General features: G+C 33.1%; 3 protein-coding genes and 1 pseudogene across 5 annotated transcripts; 3 read left to right on the top strand and 1 right to left on the bottom strand.

Annotated features, from left to right (window-relative positions):
• The first annotated feature begins 1,632 nt into the window (after window positions 1-1,632).
• On the top strand, window positions 1,633-6,665 carry LOC18046718 (WD repeat-containing protein 74). 3 transcript variants are annotated; one of them, XM_006440003.2, is made up of 12 exons: window positions 1,634-2,001; window positions 2,117-2,232; window positions 2,394-2,423; window positions 2,541-2,677; window positions 2,858-3,034; window positions 3,162-3,225; window positions 3,342-3,449; window positions 4,359-4,512; window positions 5,159-5,248; window positions 5,373-5,428; window positions 5,747-5,804; window positions 6,106-6,665. In XM_006440003.2, exons 1-12 carry the CDS (start codon window positions 1,920-1,922, stop codon window positions 6,324-6,326), a joined length of 1,293 nt encoding a protein of 430 aa, XP_006440066.1. In that variant the 5' UTR covers window positions 1,634-1,919; the 3' UTR covers window positions 6,327-6,665. The 3 variants fall into 3 exon arrangements, with proteins under 3 accessions (XP_024044898.1, XP_024044897.1, XP_006440066.1); XM_024189130.1 differs by lacking the exon at window positions 5,373-5,428 and having other exon boundaries at window positions 1,633-2,001; window positions 6,106-6,198; XM_024189129.1 differs by lacking the exon at window positions 6,106-6,665 and having other exon boundaries at window positions 1,633-2,001; window positions 5,747-5,809.
• Window positions 6,666-7,333: 668 nt separating this feature from the next.
• On the bottom strand, window positions 7,334-9,795 carry LOC18046719 (mitochondrial pyruvate carrier 1). Its single transcript, XM_006440004.2, has 5 exons — window positions 9,644-9,795; window positions 8,991-9,110; window positions 8,806-8,860; window positions 8,567-8,702; window positions 7,334-7,599 (listed from the first exon to the last, which is right to left on the bottom strand). The coding sequence occupies exons 2-5, from the start codon at window positions 9,081-9,083 to the stop codon at window positions 7,557-7,559; spliced, it is 327 nt and encodes a 108-aa protein (XP_006440067.1). The 5' UTR covers window positions 9,084-9,110; window positions 9,644-9,795; the 3' UTR covers window positions 7,334-7,556.
• Window positions 9,796-12,985: 3,190 nt separating this feature from the next.
• Window positions 12,986-16,761, top strand: LOC18046720 (beta-glucosidase 24). The gene is made up of 13 exons (XM_024189251.1): window positions 12,986-13,244; window positions 13,375-13,493; window positions 13,643-13,712; window positions 13,801-13,859; window positions 13,939-14,014; window positions 14,113-14,190; window positions 14,293-14,380; window positions 14,654-15,019; window positions 15,511-15,731; window positions 16,016-16,114; window positions 16,199-16,307; window positions 16,421-16,584; window positions 16,754-16,761. Exons 1-13 carry the CDS (start codon window positions 13,127-13,129, stop codon window positions 16,759-16,761), a joined length of 1,575 nt encoding a protein of 524 aa, XP_024045019.1. The 5' UTR covers window positions 12,986-13,126.
• Window positions 16,762-18,784: 2,023 nt separating this feature from the next.
• Window positions 18,785-22,518, top strand: LOC18046721 (annotated as a pseudogene).
• Window positions 22,519-22,952: the final 434 nt, after the last annotated feature.

Genomic DNA, 22,952 nt, shown 5'->3' on the forward strand with positions numbered 1-22,952 from the left:
GTCAATGACTAATAAAACAAAATTGAAAATTAGGGATCCTTAAGTAATACAATTTTCAAATGTATGTTCTCTGAGTAATTTTCCGCAAACAACAAGGCTCAAATGCTAAATACGAAAACACAAAAAAAAAATTAAGAAAAAAACGGAGCTTTCTGAATACGCTGGCCCACGCGTGGGACGTTTCTGATTTTTCTGACATATAAAATTAGATCATGGCTTTTCCACGTCTTCATAGATTTCATTATGTTTATTTGATTGGCCCTACGTTTAAGAAAAATTTAGATCATCAATTTCCACATAACATAAAGGATCCTTCTCCGTTGCAACAGTTGCAACATGCAACACCTTTTTTATCGTAGGGATTCAAAATTATCGTAGGGATTCGACGGTTGGGATTAGTCAATGAAAAAAGAAATACAATTGTTGAAGCTGGTTATGTACTTAAGTAATGGCTTTTTTTTTTTTAATACTGATTAAACATCATATTATTATATTACACAGATATTTACAATAATTGTTATTATAACAAATATATTACACTGATAATTACAATCAGATATACATGATTAGAACTTATAGATAATTACAATCAGATATACATGATTAGGACTTATATTATTACATTAAATTCTATGAAGTACATGCCCAGATAAATAACCCCTCACAGAGGAAGAATGATTAAATTCTATAAAGTATATGCCCAGATAAATAACCCCTCACAGAAGAAGAATGCCTATACTCCACTCGCATTTCACAAGAGAAAATAATTTTTACATATTAAGAATATTTAGCCCCCACAATATTTTTGTGGGGGCTAGAACCGCTGCCCTCACAAGCCTTGTGAGGGCAGCAGCCCACCACTTCGGCGAAGGCCGAAGTGGCGTACTTAAGTAATGGCTATTCAGGGAGTATCGGTGTGAAACTATTAATTAATTAGGAAGAAGAACAAGTCCAATTTACTTACGAGAAAAGAGAAATAAAAAGTTGAACAAATGGCGATTTAGAAATAATTGGAAGACACCGGCATCGAAAGAAGACGAACGAATTTTTTAGGGAGAAAAATATTTGGAGGATTCACCTCCTAAGTTGGAACTTGGGGGTTGTCAGTAGAGAAAGATTTCGGTGGCGAGAGGCAAAGAAACCAGTAGGTGTAGGTGATTTTATTTAACAAATAATCAAGAAACACCGAACACAGGAGAAGCCGATCACAATTTCGTGGGGGGAAAAAGATTCCGATAATTTGTTTATGAATAGGGGCTGTCATGGGAACGAATCGGATGGCGCTTTTGAATTCTGTTTTGTTCCAAAAAAATCTCCAGTATAAATACCCAACACTTGCATACGATCAAAACAAGAGCAATACACAATACACGGCAATCAATCTAATCAAATCTCACATTCTGTAAACAATCAATATTATTATTCTTTAATATAAATTCAAAAACATCACCTAGAAATATAATACCAAATACGTCCTTATTGTTTCGCAATATTTGAGTTAGTGAAATTATTAACAACCTTAACTAAAAATAGCTCTAATGAAATTTGACTTTTGCTCTCAGTCCCTGTCCCAGTCCCAGTCATCTCGTTTCGTTTCTCTATACTTCAGAGTGGGCCTGAATGGTGACTGTTGGCTGCTGCATTTGATCCGTTCACACAGACGAAGCATTATGTTGGTCCTTCACTCCAAATTCCAGTGCTGCATTTTTTCATCTGCCATCGCGCATTTTGTAGTCTAGTACTGTTGGAGAAATTAGTTATACCACTAAAATTGTTGGGGCTTAACATAAATAACAAAATATTAAGGGGCTCCAATGATGTATTTTTAATTAAATCAAGGGTTTAAGGGTTTCCTTTCCCACTCTTGTAAAACAAGCACAGGAGAGAAGAAGGAAGGAACGAGCACACCGTGGAAGAAGATGCCGCGAACCACAACATTGGAGTGCCCCGGTTGCCCTCCGCTTCGAGCCCTAACTTTCGATTCGCTTGGTCTAATCAAAGGTGATTATATTATAAATTATACCGACCTCAAAGCTGCTGAAATAATTATCATTACATAGTTTTGAATCTTATTTTTTATTTTATTTATCAATTTTTTGGTTGGTGAATATAACAGTTATTGAAGCTCGTGGTGAACATGGAGGGGTTCCTAAGGTAGTGGAGAGATGGGGCGACCCCCATTCTTCCAATTGCGTGCTTGCGGCTTCTATTGACGACAGCCAAAACGACCCCGTATTTGTCCTCTTTCACGTTTTATGAGTTCAAACTGCAAATTTTTGTTTCAATGTGTATTTTTTCTCGTTTGGATTTTGCCTATTACTAGCTTGTGAACCAGTGTTAAATTTTTTTTATTTTTTGGTTAAATTTGATTTTCTTCATCTTTTGGGTTGCAGTTATTAGCGGTTGCAAGGAAAAATGGTTTGGTAAGTTGGTTTCAAAATTTGTGACCATGTTTATTGGACTCAGTGTGAATTCTTCCCTAATAGTTTGAAGTTTACTGAAGCTTCTCTTGAATAAATTGTGCCAAATATTTCCTGTAGACTGATATTCTTAATCCTCTTAATGGGGATCTCCGAGTAGCGATTTCTAAGGCTGGTGATTCTGGTGCCCAACCTGAAGATGACGGTATTGTTGGTTTGCATTTGTTCAAAAGACAGAGAGAAGAGTCATCATCCAGGTATCACTTTTGCTTTATGGTTTATGTGATATAAAAAATATACGTATTTCAAGCGGCATTTCTTTTAAATTATCTGGAATTGGTTGTGGTGGTACCGTGTTGGGCTATGTAGTTCTGAGTGACTTCTCTGTCCCCTTTTTCGGCTTTGATGTTGATCTTGGTTGAACTGGTTATTCTCAGGTCACGCACTTTGCTTACTTGTACTACAAAAGGAAAAGCTAGCATGAGGTCTATTGAGGTCACCAAAGTATCGGCAGAGTCTTCCTGTAGTACTGTCAAATCCTGGAATGTGTGTGCATCTGGTACCATTGCATTTTCTAAAGTGGATATAAGTGAAAAATTTTCCTTATTTGGAGGGTGAGTGATTCCATGTTGAATAATTTTACAATCTGCTTTAAAATTGTTCCTTGTTATTCTGTATTGCCATGTAATAGTTTCTACAAGCTTACTGGCATAGTAAAAATGGTGGATACTCTTAACTCAGGAAGGGTGTTGAAGTTAATGTGTGGGATCTTGACAAGTGTGAGAAGATCTGGACTGCAAAACCTGTGAGCCATTTCATCATCTTCGAACATATCTTTTTGGAAAAGAATGATTATTCTTTATACTTTTTGAAATATTTCTTGTACCTTCAATTTACTTTCTTTTAATCTTATCTTTGCAGCCCCCTAAGAACAGCCTTGGTATATTTACCCCTACTTGGTTTACATCAGCGGCATTTTTGAGTATTGATGATCACCGAAAGTTTGTAGCCGGCACTAACGACCATCAGGTAATTTCATTTATCATAGTGGATAATTTGATTTAAAATCATCTGGGAAGTTGACATGCTTGTGAGCAGCTTGTATGAACAATAAAAAAAATTCACTTACATATTGGGATATCACTCGTGTTTTCTTAGTTAGTAGGGTGATGTGTGGTGTTAGTGCAAATTTTATGATTGTGGCTAGGAGTGTGATAACCAAAAAAGAGAAATCTCAAGTTGTATTTTATTGATATCTATTTTATTAAAGAGTAATGATACAGCCACAAACTTTTTTATACAAACAATGTTGTACAAACTATTGTGCCTACATGATTTTGTCATGGTTGTGTTCCTCTATCATTTTTCTAATGATAACTACACAACACAATGACAAAACTGTAACAAATTTTTTGCCTTTTAGTGAATTTTGAGAATTCTTTTTAACCCTCCCAAAAAAAAAATCATTAGAGACAAATTTGTAAATTCACTAAAAAGACAAATTTTTTGACATACTTGTGTTTCTTTATCATTTTACTTATTGTTATTTTTATAGTTTTAATCAACCAATCATATCTTGCCACATTAGTTGTACAAGATTATATGTACAAGTATTTGTGGCTCTATAACTATTCTTTATTAAATAGATACTTTTCTGTATTCATCTTACTAAGTAGGTGAAAGAACTGTTTTATGGATGGTCATGATATGGACCTTTTTGTCTAAACTTAATAAAAAGTTCTGTTTTATAGATTATGAAATTTTTACTTCAGCAAGTTTTCCCAAATTTTTTATTCCATTTACATTTTTGAATGTGGTTTATAAATAGATATCATCGTCAGGTTGTAAACTCAACAGGGTCTGTTTCCACTCTGTTAGTTAGGATTCTTTTTGCATTTTCTTACCTCTTGGTGACTTATTTTCCTGGTTCTGGATTAGGTTCGCCTCTATGATACTTCTGCTCAGCGGAGACCTGTTATGTCATTTGATTTCCGGGAGACCCCTATAAAAGCAGTTGCTGAAGAACCGGATAGCTTTAATATCTATATAGGGAATGGTTCTGGTGACCTTGCTTCTGTGGATATACGTACTGGTATGTGCACTTCCATGAACACTTTAGAAATCTATGGTTCTGCATCCATGATTCTGATACCTGCATCAACTTGGTTGGGTGTTGACATAAGGGGTGAATTTCAAATTTCAGTTAAAGGTTTGAGTTTTTCTTCGTAAAGACTGCTTGCTGTATTCTGGGGACCACTGTACTTAGGTCTAAATTTTGGAGCTTGGAAGGGGGACTTTTAAGCTCATAGGGCTTCATTTGGCAATGCTGCATTATGTGTGATAATATGTAGTACAAATTATTCTTCGGGAGACTGACACGAGAATCACCTAATTTAACTATTTAGAGTGAGCTGTTCGTTCAGTTGGTCTCAAATCTTGTTTTCAGATCACCCCGTACAACAGGGTAAACCTGGGTTAGTTCAGGCTTTAAGATCCCATCATCGTTATTCCGCTAATTGTACCACACCACAGGTTATTCAAATGTCTTAATGCTAATATCAGGTGAGAATTATAAGTTCTGGAATGAACTAGTTGGTGCTGCTTGCTCTGATGAAGATATGAACTTCTGAACAGGACAATTGCTTCTTGTAGTGCCTAGCATTAATTAACTAATTTCTTTGAATGATGTAAAATGCTTTCTATCTGGTAATTGTGCTGAAGTGAAACAATCCTTACAGGAAAATTGCTCGGATGTTTTATTGGGAAGTGTTCTGGAAGTATCAGATCCATAGCTAGGCATCCCACGCTTCCAATAATAGCATCATGTGGTGAGTGTATTGCAAGGTCTTCTACATTAGTACTACAATCTGTCTCACCTTTGGGTTAGCAGTTTTGGAACCAAGATTATTTCTTTTTCTATACAACTCGAGTAATAAATTGACTTGCTTTTAGGGTTGGATAGCTATTTGCGCTTTTGGGATATAAAGACACGGCAGCTTCTTTCCGCTGTATGTTCCTGAATTGCATTGTGAAAATTGTTGGCATTCACTAGTTTACAGATCTTATATTTTCTTTCATGATGGTCCTGGTAGGAGTCTACAATTTGTATTTCTAGAAGAGATTATAAAATTAGTTTTGGTTACTATTGTTTGTTATCACTGCATTTTCGTTCCTGATTGAATAACATCTAAGAAGTGTACATTTGAGTCAAAATCAATGAAAATTTGTTGATATGGAAGATTTTTGGATTACTACTTTGAAAAGCTGGAAAATATTGAAATTGAAATTTTGTAGAACTTTAAAACAACTATAATTTTTGTGTGCAGGTTTTCTTGAAGCAGCATCTTAACGAGGTTGTTTTTGATTCAGCTTTTGCTGATAAAGGTTAGTCCTTGCTGTTCCTTGCTAGTCATGGCTTGTCGTAGGATTTCCAAAACTTGGCTTGTCGTAGTATTTCCAAAACTGTCACATGACATGGATACTGAGATTTATTTACTAGGGGTAGGGAAGATTTGTGCACTTGGTAATTATTATGTTCTGTTATGTTTTAAACCAGTTATAGATGTGTCTTCATTTTTATTGTTTTCTTCAAAGGCATTCTTGTTTTCACCTAGGTGTTACTTCTATGTGTACGTCTGATTCTAGTGTAGCTGACTGTAATTTTGCACCTACTTTGTACAAGCAGAAGTTGCCAATGCTGCAGCAGATGCGCCGATGCTGGAAATACAGAATGGGAATGATACTCAGGAAGATGCGACAGAAACATTGCCTGTTAAAAGAAAGGAGGCGCCTGAAGAAAAGGATAGAAGCAAAAAGAAGAAATCTAAAGAAAATGAAGAAAGCAAGAAATTAAAATCCAAGAAAAAAAGGAGAGCAAAAGGTGATATTCATGATGATGCATCATGACTTGCTGAAGAAATACATGCTTAATGCTCATAAATTGTGCACCACTGAGGGCCAGAATTAAACCTGGTCTCCATTGTGATTGAAATGTCATGACAAAGTGTAGTTCCTTGAACTTCAGAGAGGGAACTTCTAGAATATAGGTGATTTTGATTTTTCATTCAACATAGGTTGGTTCTAGACTCGTAATCCATGTGTGGGTAAAAAACTGGTTCTGGCATATATATATTTAAATTCTGAGTCCAGCAAACCCAGATCTGTCATCAAATTTTGATCATTCTGATGTATTGTTGTGACAGCTGTTGACTTTAATTATAGCTTTGGGAAGATGACTCTGTAGTACATTCAGATATTTGTCGAATTATATATATAGCCTGTTGATCATGCAACAAAAAAAGAAGCATGGATGCCTCTGTCACGGCTGCATACAATTTTTCAAACGCTGGGGCTGGGGTTGTCCCCAACTTTTTGTATGTATAGTTTCTGCCATTTCCATTTCTGAATTTCTTCAACTTAAATCAAAGCATTTATTATGAGAAATTATTTCAACATAATGCTTTTAATCTTAACAAGTCATAAGTCCCCAAATTTTCGTACTTATCGTTTCTGCCTTTCATCAACTTATATCAAAGCATTTACTATGAGAAATTATTTCAACATCGTGCATTTAATCTTAAAAAATTAACTTATTTCAGTCACAGAAGGCTCGAAGGAAAATTTCCTAAAATTGTCTACACCACTTGGTCTCTCATAAGTTGTCGTTTTCCTGTTACTCCTATAATCCAAGTGGGAGAGAATAAAGGAAGAAAATCGTGAACAAACGTTGCCTTCCAATGCGATGCAGATTGTCACAACAACTTCGATCAAATTTTGGTGCTTGATCGATGTTGTTGAACGGAGTTATATTGAAGCCAACGTAAAGTTATGGCACTCCCAAGTCTCCAATGACCAATAATAAGTTAAATAACACATGCCTCTTCTTCTGCTGAACAGCATGTAAGAAAAGGAGGTTGATTTTTAAAATTCATCATCATTTTCCAATTTGGCACTCTGATACAAACATCCTGATGACAGGATCAGATTCAATTGATAGTGATCTGCTGAGTTATCCTCGACATAGAATCAAATACAAAGTATCACAAGAAGGTGGACTTGTGAAGCCTTACTAATACTTTGCGCTTAAATCACAGCAAAAATAAAATGAAAATGGACAGGAAAGAAAGCAGCAAGGAATTACTGAGACGAGGCCTCATCCTTCTTCTTCTCTGACAAATACCTACAATGAAGAAAATATGACAGAGTTCGTTACAATTGGCTGCTTCAGTTGCCAAAGCAAGAATTGAAGGCTAGAGGAAGTCAACAAATTAAAGGATCAATTCCAATTGATATGGCCTTGGATGGAAAACAAATAAAAGTTGCTGAAAAGAAATTGGTGCAATTCCAATGTATCAATTTTGATGTGGAGAATTTTCAGAATCAGTCAAGTATTTTTCTTCTGTTCATATATTTTTTACCTTTTTCAGATTGTCCAATAAAGATATACTAAAATGTCCATGAAGCCAATCTTTTTCTCCGGCAAAATATAAGACAGGCACAAATACAAACTTACTCTGTACATTTTAACATGAAAACTAACTAGTCTTTCTTGTCCCTAATAAAGTGCAACTTTGATGACAGCAGGTGAAAGCCAACCTTGAACAACCCTCTTACCAGTTAGAACCTTATATATATATAATTTTCCAATCCGAAATTATAATCCGAGATTAAAATCCTGGACCAGTTGACAATGATATGAACATACTTTTACAACGTTGTAAAACAATTAACAACAATGTAAAATTATATTCACATTGTTGTCAATTCGTCCCGAACTTCAATAAGATCTAGGATACTGGACCAAATCACCGCTCATATATACATAAATGTATTTAGATATATATATATAGTAGTTTTCTAGTCCAGAATTTTAAAGTGCGAAAAAGTTCGGGAGAGCTTTAAAATCCTACGATTTTAAAGCTTTAACAAAGTAAGAGATCAACTAAAAGATGAAAAAACGCAAATTCCAATACACTACGAAATAAAATACACTTTATTGGAGTGTGTGTTTATATATATATATTGATTGCAGAAACCTGTAAATTTTAGCATAATAAAAGATGATAAATAGAAAATTAATCAGCTACGAAAGCAATGTCTAATTGCAACCAAGTGATTCCAAAAAATCAACAAATGCAGATGCTTACCCCTGAGACCTTGCCCAACGGGAAAGGTGATAGAGCTGTACAGTCTCATTTGAAGCATGGCATGCCAAAAGTAAATAATTGCGTGGCTGTACCATCCACGCAAACCTCATGAACAATCCTGAATAGATACACATTGCTGCACCCAATATGGAACTTATGTTTAGATCCCAGCCATGTAATATAACAAATAATTGAAATAATAAAAGACGATTTCTTCAAATAGACAATTTTTTTTTTACCTGTTGTCATGTTACCAGAAATCATTTCTGGAGGTTTCTTTAGGTCCACCAAACCCTGTAAAATTCCGAGTTTCATAAGTCAAGACTTTGCTAAAATCTGGCATAATAAGCTACACCACATCTGAACATAACAAAACCGCTACAGATTAATTATACAATCAAATACTCAAGGTGAAGAGACATACTGCAACAACAAATCCCCAGTTGGCAACAGGTCCCCAAAAGTGAGTTGTTTTTGGACCAACCGGACTGTTCCAGAATGCTCGCACCGAAGCCATGGACAAATACTTTTGACTTTGATAACTCTGCAAAACTTGCAATTTCAAATTCAGACAATCGATCGAACATACACCAAATACAAACATTATACACACAGATGGTGCAATGTATACAATTCTTCAGAGCACCGTTAACCAGCATTCATCTTGCCCAAACAATCGCTGTCTCATTAAAAAACTTGCACTAGAAAGCAGAAATTAGACCAAAATTTCGAACAAACCAGCTAATTAATGGAGGATCTTGGCTCAGTCAATGAAAATATATGTATATCTTCGCTATAACTATACCATCAACATAATCCAATGCCAGCCTTTTTGACTGATTAAACAATCCTAATAAGGGAAACTGCAAGGAGATTTTAAACCGACATCGAAAAAACTAAATCTTTAATGAATCTTGACAATCAAATTAAAAATAAATAAATTGAAAGAGGGTTAAATTGACAAAAGCTAAGAGACGAGTGTATGATATGAGTTTGTGCGATTTGACTAATTTGGGAAATAATAAACTAAATTTTACATTATATTGTCATAACGAGAGGATTTAATCTGAAGCTTACCGGAGACGATGCCGTATCAGGGGATCAAGAAGAGTACCGGCTGTCTTTCGATGACACAGCGACAGAAAGGCGATGCTTGGTCTGAGAGGGGAAGTTAAGGGAGAATGAGTTGTTTTAAGACCGTAAAACTTGTGTGAAGTCAAGAGTAGTGCAGAAAGTTATTTTGGCGAATTGTTTCGAAACACGTGGATAACCCGATGATTTTCCCAGTGGCATTAGTTCGTAAATTGTGCTTGCCTACCGGTGATTCTGCTTTCCTCTTTTTTTTTTTTCTTTTTTTTTTCCTGGCGGACTAATTTTGACTCGTTTGGTTTAGGTATTTAATGGCCGGGAATTCGCAAATAAAAATTTATTTAGAATTTTTAATTACTTAATTAGAAATCTTTTTTTTTTGGTGTGAATATTTTAGAAATCAATTCTATTGACACCGAGGAAAACATTTTTTTTTTCTTATTATTAGATGTAAAACTAAAATATACTTAAAAGTTTATTTTGAAAATGTCTCTGTCTTTCTTTTTATTTAAGTATTTATTCAAAATTATCATTTAACTTAAGAATTTACTCATTAGATATTATTTAATAATGAGATCTGCAGGTTATATTTTTGGAGATCAATATCGTATGAAAAGGCTTCAGTCATTTGTTGGATTTAAAATACAGCATTGCGATTTGGACGAAAAAAATAGACGAAATTCTGACAAAATTAGTGTGTGATCTCTTGTGAGTCTGTAGGTTGTTTTTGTCAATATTTAGTTCACAGAACGCTTTTCTTTTAGAACAAGTTTGATGCCACTTTACCCGGATAATAATTAAAGAAAAACATTGTTATATAAAAGGTTTCTTAGTGGGCATAAGAAACTTAATGTTGAGTCAGCTTGAAAAATTGGTGTAAAATACTTCTTATGTTCTTTTCCCCCTTGAGATATTTAGGTTTGTGATTATGTTGACAGGTTGAGACACTTGAGATGGAAATATAATATGATATAAAAAAAAAAATCTTTTTATATAGAAATATTCATTTATAGAGTTATAGACTATAAGTCATTTGAGATATGAGTCTCTAATTGACATGTCATCTATGTAGTAAAGTTATAAACATCATCTCATATAATTTTCACTTTAGAATAAATATTGTACGATATGTAATCTATGTACTGAAAATATAACCAACGTGTCACACAAGTTTGGTAAATATTCACGACATATCATTTATGTGATGAATTTTTAAATGATATATCATACAATTTACTCCACATCAATGGCATGTTATATGTGTGATATTTCGTAAGCTTTTATGAGATGTTATCCATGTAATAAATTTCGTAAACAAAAAAAGCATACGGGTTTTAGTACTCCATATTAATGTAGTTATGACATTTCATCTATGTGCTAAAAATATAAATGATAGAAACGGCACGTCATACAAGTTTGCTAAACATAAACAATATTCTTTAAATAAAAGGAAAAATTCTTTAATTTTTATTTTTATAAAAAAAAATTGACCATATTTTCCATTCTTCCTTTCCATAAATTAATTAAATTATTCTTTAATTAAATATTCATATATTTTACATTAAATAGCAGAAGTTGAAAATTAGAAATGAATATCTGAAGGATCAATAATGTTGATGCAAAATTTTGCTCAATGTACAATGTTTGATTTGTGTTTCGGACTTTTTTTCAATTAAAGTTTGTGACTTATTTTTTCATTGAGGTGGGTGTCTCGAATTACATGTCTCCTTATAGTTAATTATTCTGCTAAAAAGAAACAATTATCAGAGGGTGGCGGTGTGCCAGCGATAACCATCCGACGCTCAAGTCAGTTCTTTTTACTCAAATTTTAGAGAGATAAAATCTAGAGTGATATTGACATAGTTTTTGTACTCATTTTATACCCCTTTTTCTCTCACATTTAAATGGGGGGTTTTGGCCTTTATATAGGCAACTTAGAATCAATTGGAGAGATCATGTGACACTTTTCTTATGACAAGTGTCAATCAAAGCTTATGCATGGAGACACATATTTTTATATGTCAAAACTTGTTCATGACAAGTAATCTTTAGACATTTGTCATGTTTTTGGACCCTTAATCTTTAATGAACTTTAGCTTAAATTTGGCACTTATATTGGTTCTTTATAAAAAAAAAATTGATTTTATAATATTTTATTCATAGGCGCATTTTGCAAAATGTTTGTTAACCTATAGACTTATTTTGTATAATGCTTATTGGCACATTCTGTAGAATGTTTATTTGCTTGTAAGTTTATTTCATAGAATATATATTTGCACGTATGCCCATTCCGTAAAATGTATATTTGCCCGTAGACCTATTTCATTGAATGTATATTTGATTGTAGGCACATTCTGTAGAATATATATATATATGCACGTAGGAACATTCCATAGAATGTTTAGTAACTCATGTGCTCTTACTTAAAATTATTTTCAAAGTGTTTAGATCATTATTTGTGAGAAATAGATTTAGGTCGTTCTTTGTAAAGAATTGATTTAGATCATTTTTTGTTGAATCATGTTTTTAGTACTTTATCGAAAACTCGCTCTTTGAGCATTTTACTTAGAACTATTTTATAAGATTCTAAGTTCATTCTTTATAAAGAATGAACTTAGGTCGTTCTTTATAAAGAATGAACTTAGGTCATTTTTTATAAGAATAGACCTAAGTCATTATTTGTAAAGAAAAGACTTGTGTCATTCTTTGTAAAGAATAGACCTAAGTCTTTTTTTGATGAATCGCATTTTTTGGTGTTTTGTCGTATTTTGCATTTATACACTTTAGTTAGAATTGTGAGTACGAGTCTTGGTTATTTTATGTAAAATATTTTTATTGAATTTATATTTTTCGTGGGTTTTTGGGTCTTTCATAATTTGGTCTAACAAATAATTATAAAAATTTGAAGTTTTCCATTACCGAAAATTAGAAATTGGAGGGGTTATACAAGCAGCTGCAACGCTGTTTATCATAGACATGTGATATGTCCCGCAAAGAATACCATATTAAGAATGATTATAATATTATATACTCGTCTGAATTGCAAAAGCCAAATTCAAATTATTACAATCAAAATGAGAGGAAACAAAATTGTTAGAACACCATTTTTTTTTTGTTTTAAAATTTGGATAAATAGATGAAAAGAAATGTTAAAAGAGCAGGGAACAGATGGCGGCGGACTCGTGGTTAAAAAAGAATCCTAGTCCTGTTCCTCAGGACGACATTTATACTATCTTTTGACCACCGTAGAAATGCTGTGTGTGTGGGTGTGTATATATTGCGTGGGTCAAGTTCCATTAATTGATCGTAAGACTTCCTTAAGTGCCCTAACATCACAAACAAGTTGAAATCAGCTCAGTTTTATTCAATCTGCAGATTAAACCAAACTTAGTCAAGCGTCAGAAAGAATTCAGTGTCTACAAATTTATAAATTAAAATCACTCTAATCATTATTAGTATAAATTAAAGCCCATGGCCTTTTCAGCACCTTTGTCATCACGCATTAGGAATTCAACACGAGCTTTACCTTCGATCTTTGCCACTGTTTATGTTTTGCTGCTTTCCTGCAGCTTGTCTGCGCAGTGTCATGGTATGTATTAATTACCATTAATTAATGTATTTATAATGTTCCGTTAATGGTTTAATTGATTTCTTCTAATCAAATTTAAATTTTCTTACAATTTTTTTTTTCCATCTTCATTCTGCTATTTTATCAAAAGAGTTCACATCACTGTCGAAGTCGGAAGCACACACTGGCCTCAACTCCAATGTATTGAATATCAAGAGATCCAATTTTCCAGCTAATTTCTCATTTGGAGCCTCAACTTCTGCTGCACAGGTGTGTGTGTTTGTGTGTGTATCGCATGCAAATATATAATTAACGTGAAAATTCTCAGATAGAGACATCCACACGTTATATACGGAATGCGAATGCATATGAAATAATCAAGTTAATTTATTTATAAATAATGTGTCCTATTCATGTAGATTGAAGGAGCAACGACAGAAGATGGGAAGGGACCAAGCATTTGGGATGATTTCATTGAAAGATATCCAGGTTAAACAAATCTCAATTAACCCCTATAATATGAAAACTAATAATTCCCACTATTATTGATACCTTTGATTTGTTTTATTATTTTAAGGGAAAGTTATGAACGGAAATGACCTGATCACAGCAATAGATTCATACAGGCGCTACAAGGTGAGTAATATTATATTTATATTGATTCGTATATATGTTTTAGATTGATTTACTATTTAAATTTCCTGATGAATTGTAGGAAGATATGAAAGCTGTGAAAGAACTTGGAGTTGATTCTTACAGATTTTCCATTTCCTGGACAAGGATTCTACCCAGTTAATTTGATTTCATTTGTTTCAACCTTTGTTGTTAACCTTCTTTTTACGCAAAAATAGAAACAAAAAATAACCATCAATCTTTTTTATGTTATTAGACGGCTCATTAAGTGGTGGGGTGAACCAAATGGGTATCGATCACTACAATAGTCTCATCGACGAACTAATTAAATATGGTAACCAATTAGAAGCCCATCACACATATATATATATTAAAAAAATTAATTTAATTTAATCAAAAACTTATTAATATGCTTGACTTCTTTGTTATAATCTAGGCATCAAACCCTTTGTTACAATCTTTCACTTTGATTCACCGCAAGGCCTGCAAGAAAAGTATGGTGGCCCCTTGAATCGATCTTTTGTGTGAGTAAATCTTCTATACAACCCTTCTCCGGAGTACAAGCTTACTGACAAATGATAATTATCTCTGGAATTATACGATTAAAATTCTTCAACTCCATATGCCCTACAAACACAAATATTATATTGGAGTTCATATCGTTTTTTCCTTTTCTAATATTAATAAAACATGGACGTCGGCATCATCTAATAATTAATTATAATCTTGCATATATGTAACCGTGCGTTTTATTTATTTATTTTTTCAAATAATATAAAATTGGTTTTTGATTTCAGGGATGACTTCAAGGACTACGCAGAAATTTGTTTCAAATCATTTGGGGATAGGGTTAAGAATTGGATGACAATAAATGAGCCATTAATTGCATCAAAATATGGATATGAATCAGGAACAGCTGCACCAGGGAGATGTTCGGATAGGAACAACTGTCCAGCTGGTAATTCATCAACCGAACCTTACATCGCCTCTCACAATTTTCTGCTTGCCCATGCCGCTGCTTTTAGACTCTACGAACAAAAGTTCCGAGCAAAACAAGGTGGCCAGATTGGACTCTCCCTTGTGTCTCAATTTTATGAGCCCCTTTCAAATTCTTCCGATGATGAAGCGGCTGCAGAAAGAGCTTTGGACTTCCAGTTAGGATGGTCAGTTAATTTTCATCACCTCTTTATATATGTGTGTGTATATTTTCAAGAAAATTCCCATGAATATTTATATGACGAACTCTCGAGTGCTGAGTTCCACAAATTTGATGGAAAAATTATAAAAACCAATTTTATAATTTTATTTTCTTCCAATTTGAGCAATAAGTTATTTTGCTATGTTGTGTTGTAAATAATGTTATATGGCTTAAAATTTACAGTTTAATAGTATAGACAGCTTCGTGGGATAGGATATATAAAAAATAAATTTGTCCACCATACTTTGAGTAACTATACAGACGATATAATTATTTATAGTACTATCACTTATCATAACATGAATAACATCGCTTATCATAACATGAATAATTAACATGTGTGCTAAACTAATCAATGTTGATGAAAGCAGTGTTGGTTTTGCAATCACTGCTTTTCCGTTTCAAATTTATTGTTTTTAGCTGGGAATTATGTGAAGTGGGTTGTTAATTAATTAGGTATTTAAATCCTTTGGTGTATGGAGATTATCCAAAAATCATGAGAAAGTTGGCGAGGAATAGGCTGCCAACTTTTACAGCTGAAGAGAAGAAGCTGGTCAAGGGAGCTTTTGATTTTATTGGTCTCAATTATTATACCACCAATTATGCTAAGAGCATCCCAATGAATTCAAATGACCCACCGGTCAGTGTCACTGCCGATCAATTTGTAGATTTCACAGGTACGTAATTAAACTATGTACAAATTGTCAAATTAATTAACCCACTTTGATTTAGTTAAAAACAGGAAAAAGAAACTGCAAAATATATATTAGAAAGAGCGCATGCAGCAATTAATGATTTATTTGCTGTGTATTGCGAATGTTGCATGCAGTGGAAAGAGATGGAGTACTTATTGGTCCAGAGGTCTGATTTCTTTTTTTAAATTATTAAATATATAAGAAGACTACAGCAGTTTGTATAACTTCTGAAATAGTTCTTACTTGCTGCATGAAATAGGCTGAAGGGAGCGGGTACATTTACATTTATCCAAAAGGGATGCAACAAGTTTTGGAGTATGTGAAGAACAATTATCAAAATCCTGCAATCTACATTACTGAGAATGGTTTGAGATTTGTTGCTAATATTTCTTTAATTGGTTTATCAGGAAATTTAATGGCATAAAATTAAGCATAATGTTTGCTTGTAGGGGTTACTGAACAACGAAACGACAATCTTACACTTGACGTGGCATTAAAGGATGAACATCGGGTAGATTTTGTTCTTGGGCACTTGTATTATCTCCATGAGGCAATTAAGTGAGTAAATTAATTTTAATTATGTAAATTTTGTTTCACAAAATTAACAGGAAAGCGAGTTTATATATTTAATTAGGTAATTTATTGGCTGTGAATATAATTACATGTTGCAGGAACGGAGTGAATGTGAAAGGATACTTTTATTGGAGCGCATTTGATGATTTTGAATGGGGGATAGGCTACCTTCCCAGATTTGGACTTTATTTCATTGATTACAATAACAATCTCACCCGTATTCCTAAAGAATCTGCCAAATGGGTCCGTGATTTCCTCGAAGGTACATAAAAGCCCAGAAAAAAAAAATATTGTAATATTTTCCATATTTTGAAGGATATATGTAGAGAAACAATGGAAAAAAAAAACTTAATCATTATTCATGTACGTGCGTGTATGTATATTCGACCGAAATATTTTTGCTACTGCATGAGCTTATATGTTGGTTGCAGCATCCTGAGTTTGCATTGATGGGATTCTCCTCCAAATTACATGAGATTCCATATATGCATGCTGAGTTTTTTTTTTTTTCGGGCACATGGAGATTGCCTTGCCATCGTTTTGGACGACTTTTTTGATATCTGGCTAGCATACTAGCTACTTGTTTTATTTTTAGTTTTCACAATGTTTCCTTTGTATTTATGGAAAATTATAAGGAGTACGGCTAATTGTGTCCTCTAATTTTGTGATAATTTCACTTTTTACATCAATACCAGCATGCCTTCCGTGAGAGGTCAATATCTTTCTCTGGACCTAATTCCTAAGGAAGTGGTTAGACAGATTGTTTGTAGGTCTCTGAAATCTACAATTGATTGGTATAGATTAATGGTTAGATGACACATTATTATAATTTTTATAGCCCCTATCAAACCAAAATCCTGGTTAAACCACTGACTAGGGATGAAACGTATACTTAATTATTCATCTTATACTTAAATGGTAATATGTATATGTGTCTGTGTGTGTGTGTGTATAATAAATAAAGGTGTGAGTGACCTCATTTTTTTAAAAAAATGTACGTTTCACGAAATGGAAGCCTTGGACGAGTTTATTTATTTGCCTGTTGGTTGTAGATTATATTACATGCAGGAATGAATTGAATGAGAAAGGATACTTTTATTTGACTTTCATTGGTGTGCATTTGATGATTTTGAGTGGGGATTAGGCTACACTCCAAGATTTGGATTTTATTTCATTGATTATAATAATCTCACTCGTATTCCTAAAGAACCTGCTAAAGGGTTTCATGATTTTCTCAAAAGTAATACAACAAACTATGCATCATAGAAATTATTTTCGTTAATGATTAATGTTTCCTTGAAAAAGAATGAACTTTATTCATTTACTTTTCTTTATATTTTTCTTTAATTTTCTGAAGGAAATCGTGTTGCAGAGCTTTGAGCTTATGTTGGTTGGCAGCACCTGAGTTTCGTACGTTGTCGGCACTCTCTTTCTCATGGGATTAGATTCTTCGTTCTTTCTGAATTATAAAAATGGTCTTGCTATCATTTTTCTTAGGGAGCTTTTCAGCTATGACCTTTTCACTTTTTTGTATCTTGATAGGGTATTGTTCTTTTCTAAGCGTTGTTGTTGCTACTGTTGTATCTGAGTGGAAACCCTACACAAGGGTGGGCACGATTCACTATGTTTTCTCTAAAATATACACGCTGAAATTTTGAAAATATATAAATTTTGAGTTGTTAGAACCTTTTAGATATAAATTGATATGCATACGATATAATTTTAGGTCAAAGTGGTTTGTCTAGTTGGTTAGCCTTTGTAATAATAAAAAACAAATAGTCAATAACTCTTATTGGAATAATGATATTTGCACAAAATCATTAAATTTAAATTTTTTTGTCTTAAGTGATAATATAATATAACTAATGGAAGAGAAAATTTGAGACATATAGTATAATTTTATTAGATAATTTCACTGAGATGATTCTATCTAAAACGGAATTCTATGATACAATGAAAGTAATAAAACAAATCAATACATATATGACATATGTAGTTGAATTTTTTTTAACTACCACTTGGATGGTGATTTTCTAAAATAAATGCACACATGTGATGACATCATTTGTATGTTTGTTGTATGATTGACATAATGAGATTTTCTCATTTATTATATAATTAATTTAATTTATTATGATCATTTAAAAAGTTATAAACACGTAACTAAGACAGATTCTTATTTGTAGTCCTCTGTGTGGTAAAAAATATATATAGAGAAATCTTAAGTTACTCATAAGTCATAGTGGATTTATTCACATATATTTTTACAAAAAGATCAAAGACTTCCCTCTTATTTGGCAAAATTAACTATTTCTAGCTATAACTCATTAATAAAACTTCATTAATTTATCTATCCCCCCCCCCCCCCAAAAAAAATTACGTGAATCTAAGTGTTTAGCGTTATATTGTAATGCAATGCCGTTATAGTGGATTTTAATTAAAACGTAAGGGGTGACCTAGGGATGGGTTTGGTGGTTACATTACATCGTGAGATTGAAAAAGGGCACTTAGGAAACCCAAAAGTAATTTCTTTACACTTTTTAAGTTGTTATTATCCAAACAATTTAAAGGTTGTGAGAAACTAATTTTAGGTCAGTTGTAAATTACAGATAATGTAACTTAACAACTGCCCATTATATGATCATTTAATTAGAAATTCTTACAATTATTTCATGTTATTGAATGTAATTATTAGAGTAACGAGAAAGTCTTTAGTGCTCTTAGACTATTTGTTTCTTATTCATTTACTGTTTGCCATGTATGTACGCATATCATTATGGTTGGTTGAGATGTGCACATGGCAAAGAGTGAATGAGAAAATAGCAATGCTCTAGAGTTAATCTCAGGGATGATTTCAAGGACTATGCAGAAATTTGTTTTAAAACATTCGGAGATAGGGTTAAGAAATGGCTTACAATAAACGAACCACTAATAATAGCAAAATTTGGACACGCCATGGGAATAGCCCCACCGGGAAGATGTTCAGATAGAAAAAAAATGTCCATCAGGAAACTCATCAACTGAACCTTCCATTGCGTCCCACAACCTTCTACTTGCTCACGCAACAGCTGCTCGCGTCTACAAACAGAAGTTCCAACCAGAGCGAGGGGGACAAATCGGACTAATTAAGCCTTGTGGGACAATATTATGATCCTTATTCAAATTCACCTCGTGATACAGCAGCAGCCAAAAGAGCAATGGATTTTGAATTGGGATGGTTAGTATATATTTTTTTTATTTTCTTGATTAATCGGGATTGATCAATATAATTCTGAAAAATTTAATGTAATGTTGGTATTTAATGAATGAATGAATGAATTATTAATTAGGTTTATGGAGCCATTGGTGTATGGAGATTTTCCAAAAACCATGAGGCAAATAGTAAAGGACAGGCTACCGAGATGGAGTGATGAAGAGAAAAATTTGGTGAAGGGATGTTTTGATTTCATTGGTGTCAATTATTATACTACAAGGTATGCCAAGAACATTCCGATTGATTTTCGTGCACCGCCCACCAGCTATCTCGTCGACCAATTTGTCAATGCCACAAGTAATTTGTTCACTAATTAACTAATTAAATTAATTATGAAATTGATTTTGGCAGCTGAGAAAGATGGAGTGCCTATTGGTCCAAAGGTGTGTATATATATATATGAAATTGAATTTAGATTCTGAATATAAAAAACTCATTTTTTTTATTATTTTGGTAATAAATAAATTTCCGTTCCATTTGCATTTTAGGCTGAAGGGAGCTTCTTCATTTACGTTTGTCCGCAAGGGCTGGAGAAGATTTTGATGTTTATGAAGCGACATTATTAAAACCCTACAATCTACATTTCGGAGAATGATATATAATTAGAAGTAATGAAATAGTTATAAACTCTTGTACAAACTGACGTGGAATGATAAGATTGGCTGAATTAAATATCACTTAGCCCACATGATTTGTTTTTATTATTTTATATTTTCATTCAACCAATGAATTAATGTCACGTCAGTTTGTTCAAAATAAGTTTATACAAGAGTTTGTGGCTGTATCATCACTCATATAATTAGACATTTGTTGTTATATATACATATTATTATTTTTAGGTGCCGACGCTCTCATTTATTTTTTAATACAAACATGCTATTAAATCATGTGGTTTAATAGCGTGTCTGCATTGATTTTATTAAACTATGTGGTTTAACAATATGTTCACATGAAAAAAAATGAAGACATCTACATAAGAGAAGCACTATATATATATATATATATATATATATACAAAAGAAATTCATAATCATCCAGTTAGGATCAATCTAAACCAGCCCATAATGGATAATTCAGCATGCAAACTATTAAACAACTTATTAGAAACCCAAGACAGGTATGAGAAAGCTATCAGACCATATAGCATTTCAATAGTATAATGTCATTAGACTCATTACACTATTAAATCATATGCAGCATTAATTAAAATTGTTATACCTAGAATAATATATAATGCAACAGGTTATGTATGTATATTAACAAAAAAATATAATTGGGTGAATTTTAATTTGTGCATGGGTGTTACTGAGAAACGAAACGACACACTTGCAATTGACGCTGCCTTAAAGGATCAACATCGGATTAGCTTTATTCTAAGGCATTTGTATAGGATCCGTAGAGCCATCGAGTAAGTGATCATCATCATGGATTAAATACATAGAAAATGTACCCTAATGAGTGAATGAACTAATTAATTAATTTGTCATAGTTAGCTAGGGAGAATACTATATGTTAATTATTATTATTATTTAGTCATTACCATTAATTTAGTATTAATAAAATAAATTGATGCATGGTGGTGGTGTTGCAGGAAAGGAGCGAATGTGAAAGGATACTTCTATTGGACTTTATTTGATGACTTTGAGTGGTCGGAGGGATTTAAATATTTAATCCTAGACACATACTTTTACTACACTGATTACAAAAACAATCCCACCCGCATCCCCAAAGATTCTGCTAAATGGTTCCACGCTTTCATCAAAGGGCAGGGCCAGGCTTCACACTACTATATCACATAATTAAACTCTGCTAATTCATATATTTATGGTTCCAATATTTATTGTGTTCGCACAAATATTGATTCATTACAACTTAATTATGTTGCTTGAAATTATATATGTAATTTTAAATTCTATATGCTGATAGTTGAATAAAGATGTAAAAGCCATTAAATGTTAAATTGCACACTTGACACATGGATTTTTAAAAATTGGGGCACATATTAACATTGATGAAAATGAGATTACTTAATTGGATGTTCGATTACAACAATGCTAACTTGTTGTCTTCGGAAAAGAGACCCCTTCTAATAAGCGTTGGAAAAAAAAAAAACGACCCAGAATATTCAAGATCCTATCTCGGTTTCAGCTGATGAAATTTGATGAGGACACACACACACACACACACACACACATATATGCATGAACCGCACGCAAGAATTAATAAATAATTAAGATGATTAATATTGTGGCATTGAAATTGATGATAAGCTAGAGGCAATAGCTATGAAGTTACCGTAACATACAGCTCACATAAAGATGCTGTTGTGTGAGCTGTGTTGGTTTCAGCGCCCATTGATGAACAAAGATATTTCAAGGGCTTAGCATTTTCATTTTGATTTTTGATATCAGTTCATCAGAGATAGTTCTTGGCCTGTATGGATATAAAATGGGTAGCAAAACCAAGAATCCTAAACCTGCTACTGATCCCTACCCTGCTACTCATCATATCATACTAGCCCATTCTGCTGCTGCTGCTAAGCACAAGGAAAATTATCAGGTGAAATTTAAATTGCCTTTTCAAATCCTCAAACGTGCCAAAATTATAAATATAGATTTTTTAGGCAATTAGTTTTAGTAGTTTCCTTTTATAGCCTATTCAAGATGGAGAAATTGGAATTTCACTGGTATGCTAATGGTTTGAGCCTCACTCACAGCTTTCCCACCATAAGGAGGCAGCAGAAAGAGCCACAGGCTTGCTCTTGGATGATTTGTTTGATTACTGTCACAGATAATTAAAACATTTAGAATTCTTTTTCAGGTATATATCCATTTGTTTATGGAGATTAGCCATTTATTTTCTATGAAGGCTTTGGTTAGGGATGGATTTCCAAGATTCTCAGAAGAGAAGAAAGACTTGATTAAAGGAGCCTATGATTTGTAGGGGTTAATTACTGTACTTTGCGGAATGCAACAACACTTTCAATTAACACCAGTGATTTTCATCAACTCCATGACCAATTCCAATAGGTTGATCTTAAAGGTATATTCTTCGCATGGTCAAGCTTGCAAAGATCTCTCACATTCAGTACTCAAAATTCTTTCTTGAAGAGATGAGATTTCAAAGGGCTGTTGGCACTTCAAGTCTTCTTCTTTTTTTTTTTTTGGGGTCATTAATAATAATGGTGGATGAACTAGCCTGGTTCTCTTTGTCTTTGAATTTTGCTTTTTATGAATGAACTCTATCTCGCATTTTCTCAAATTATTGCAATGGTCACTGAGACTATCATTGGTAACAGACTATTGCTCTCTGATTTGTATGGAAGAAAATTTACAAATCAGTCTCAGTCTCTCAGATGAGACAAAAATATTGAGTAC

Source organism: Citrus clementina, unplaced genomic scaffold (genome assembly GCF_000493195.1).
Source record: "Citrus clementina cultivar Clemenules unplaced genomic scaffold, Citrus_clementina_v1.0 scaffold_3, whole genome shotgun sequence".
NCBI lineage: Eukaryota > Viridiplantae > Streptophyta > Magnoliopsida > Sapindales > Rutaceae > Citrus > Citrus x clementina.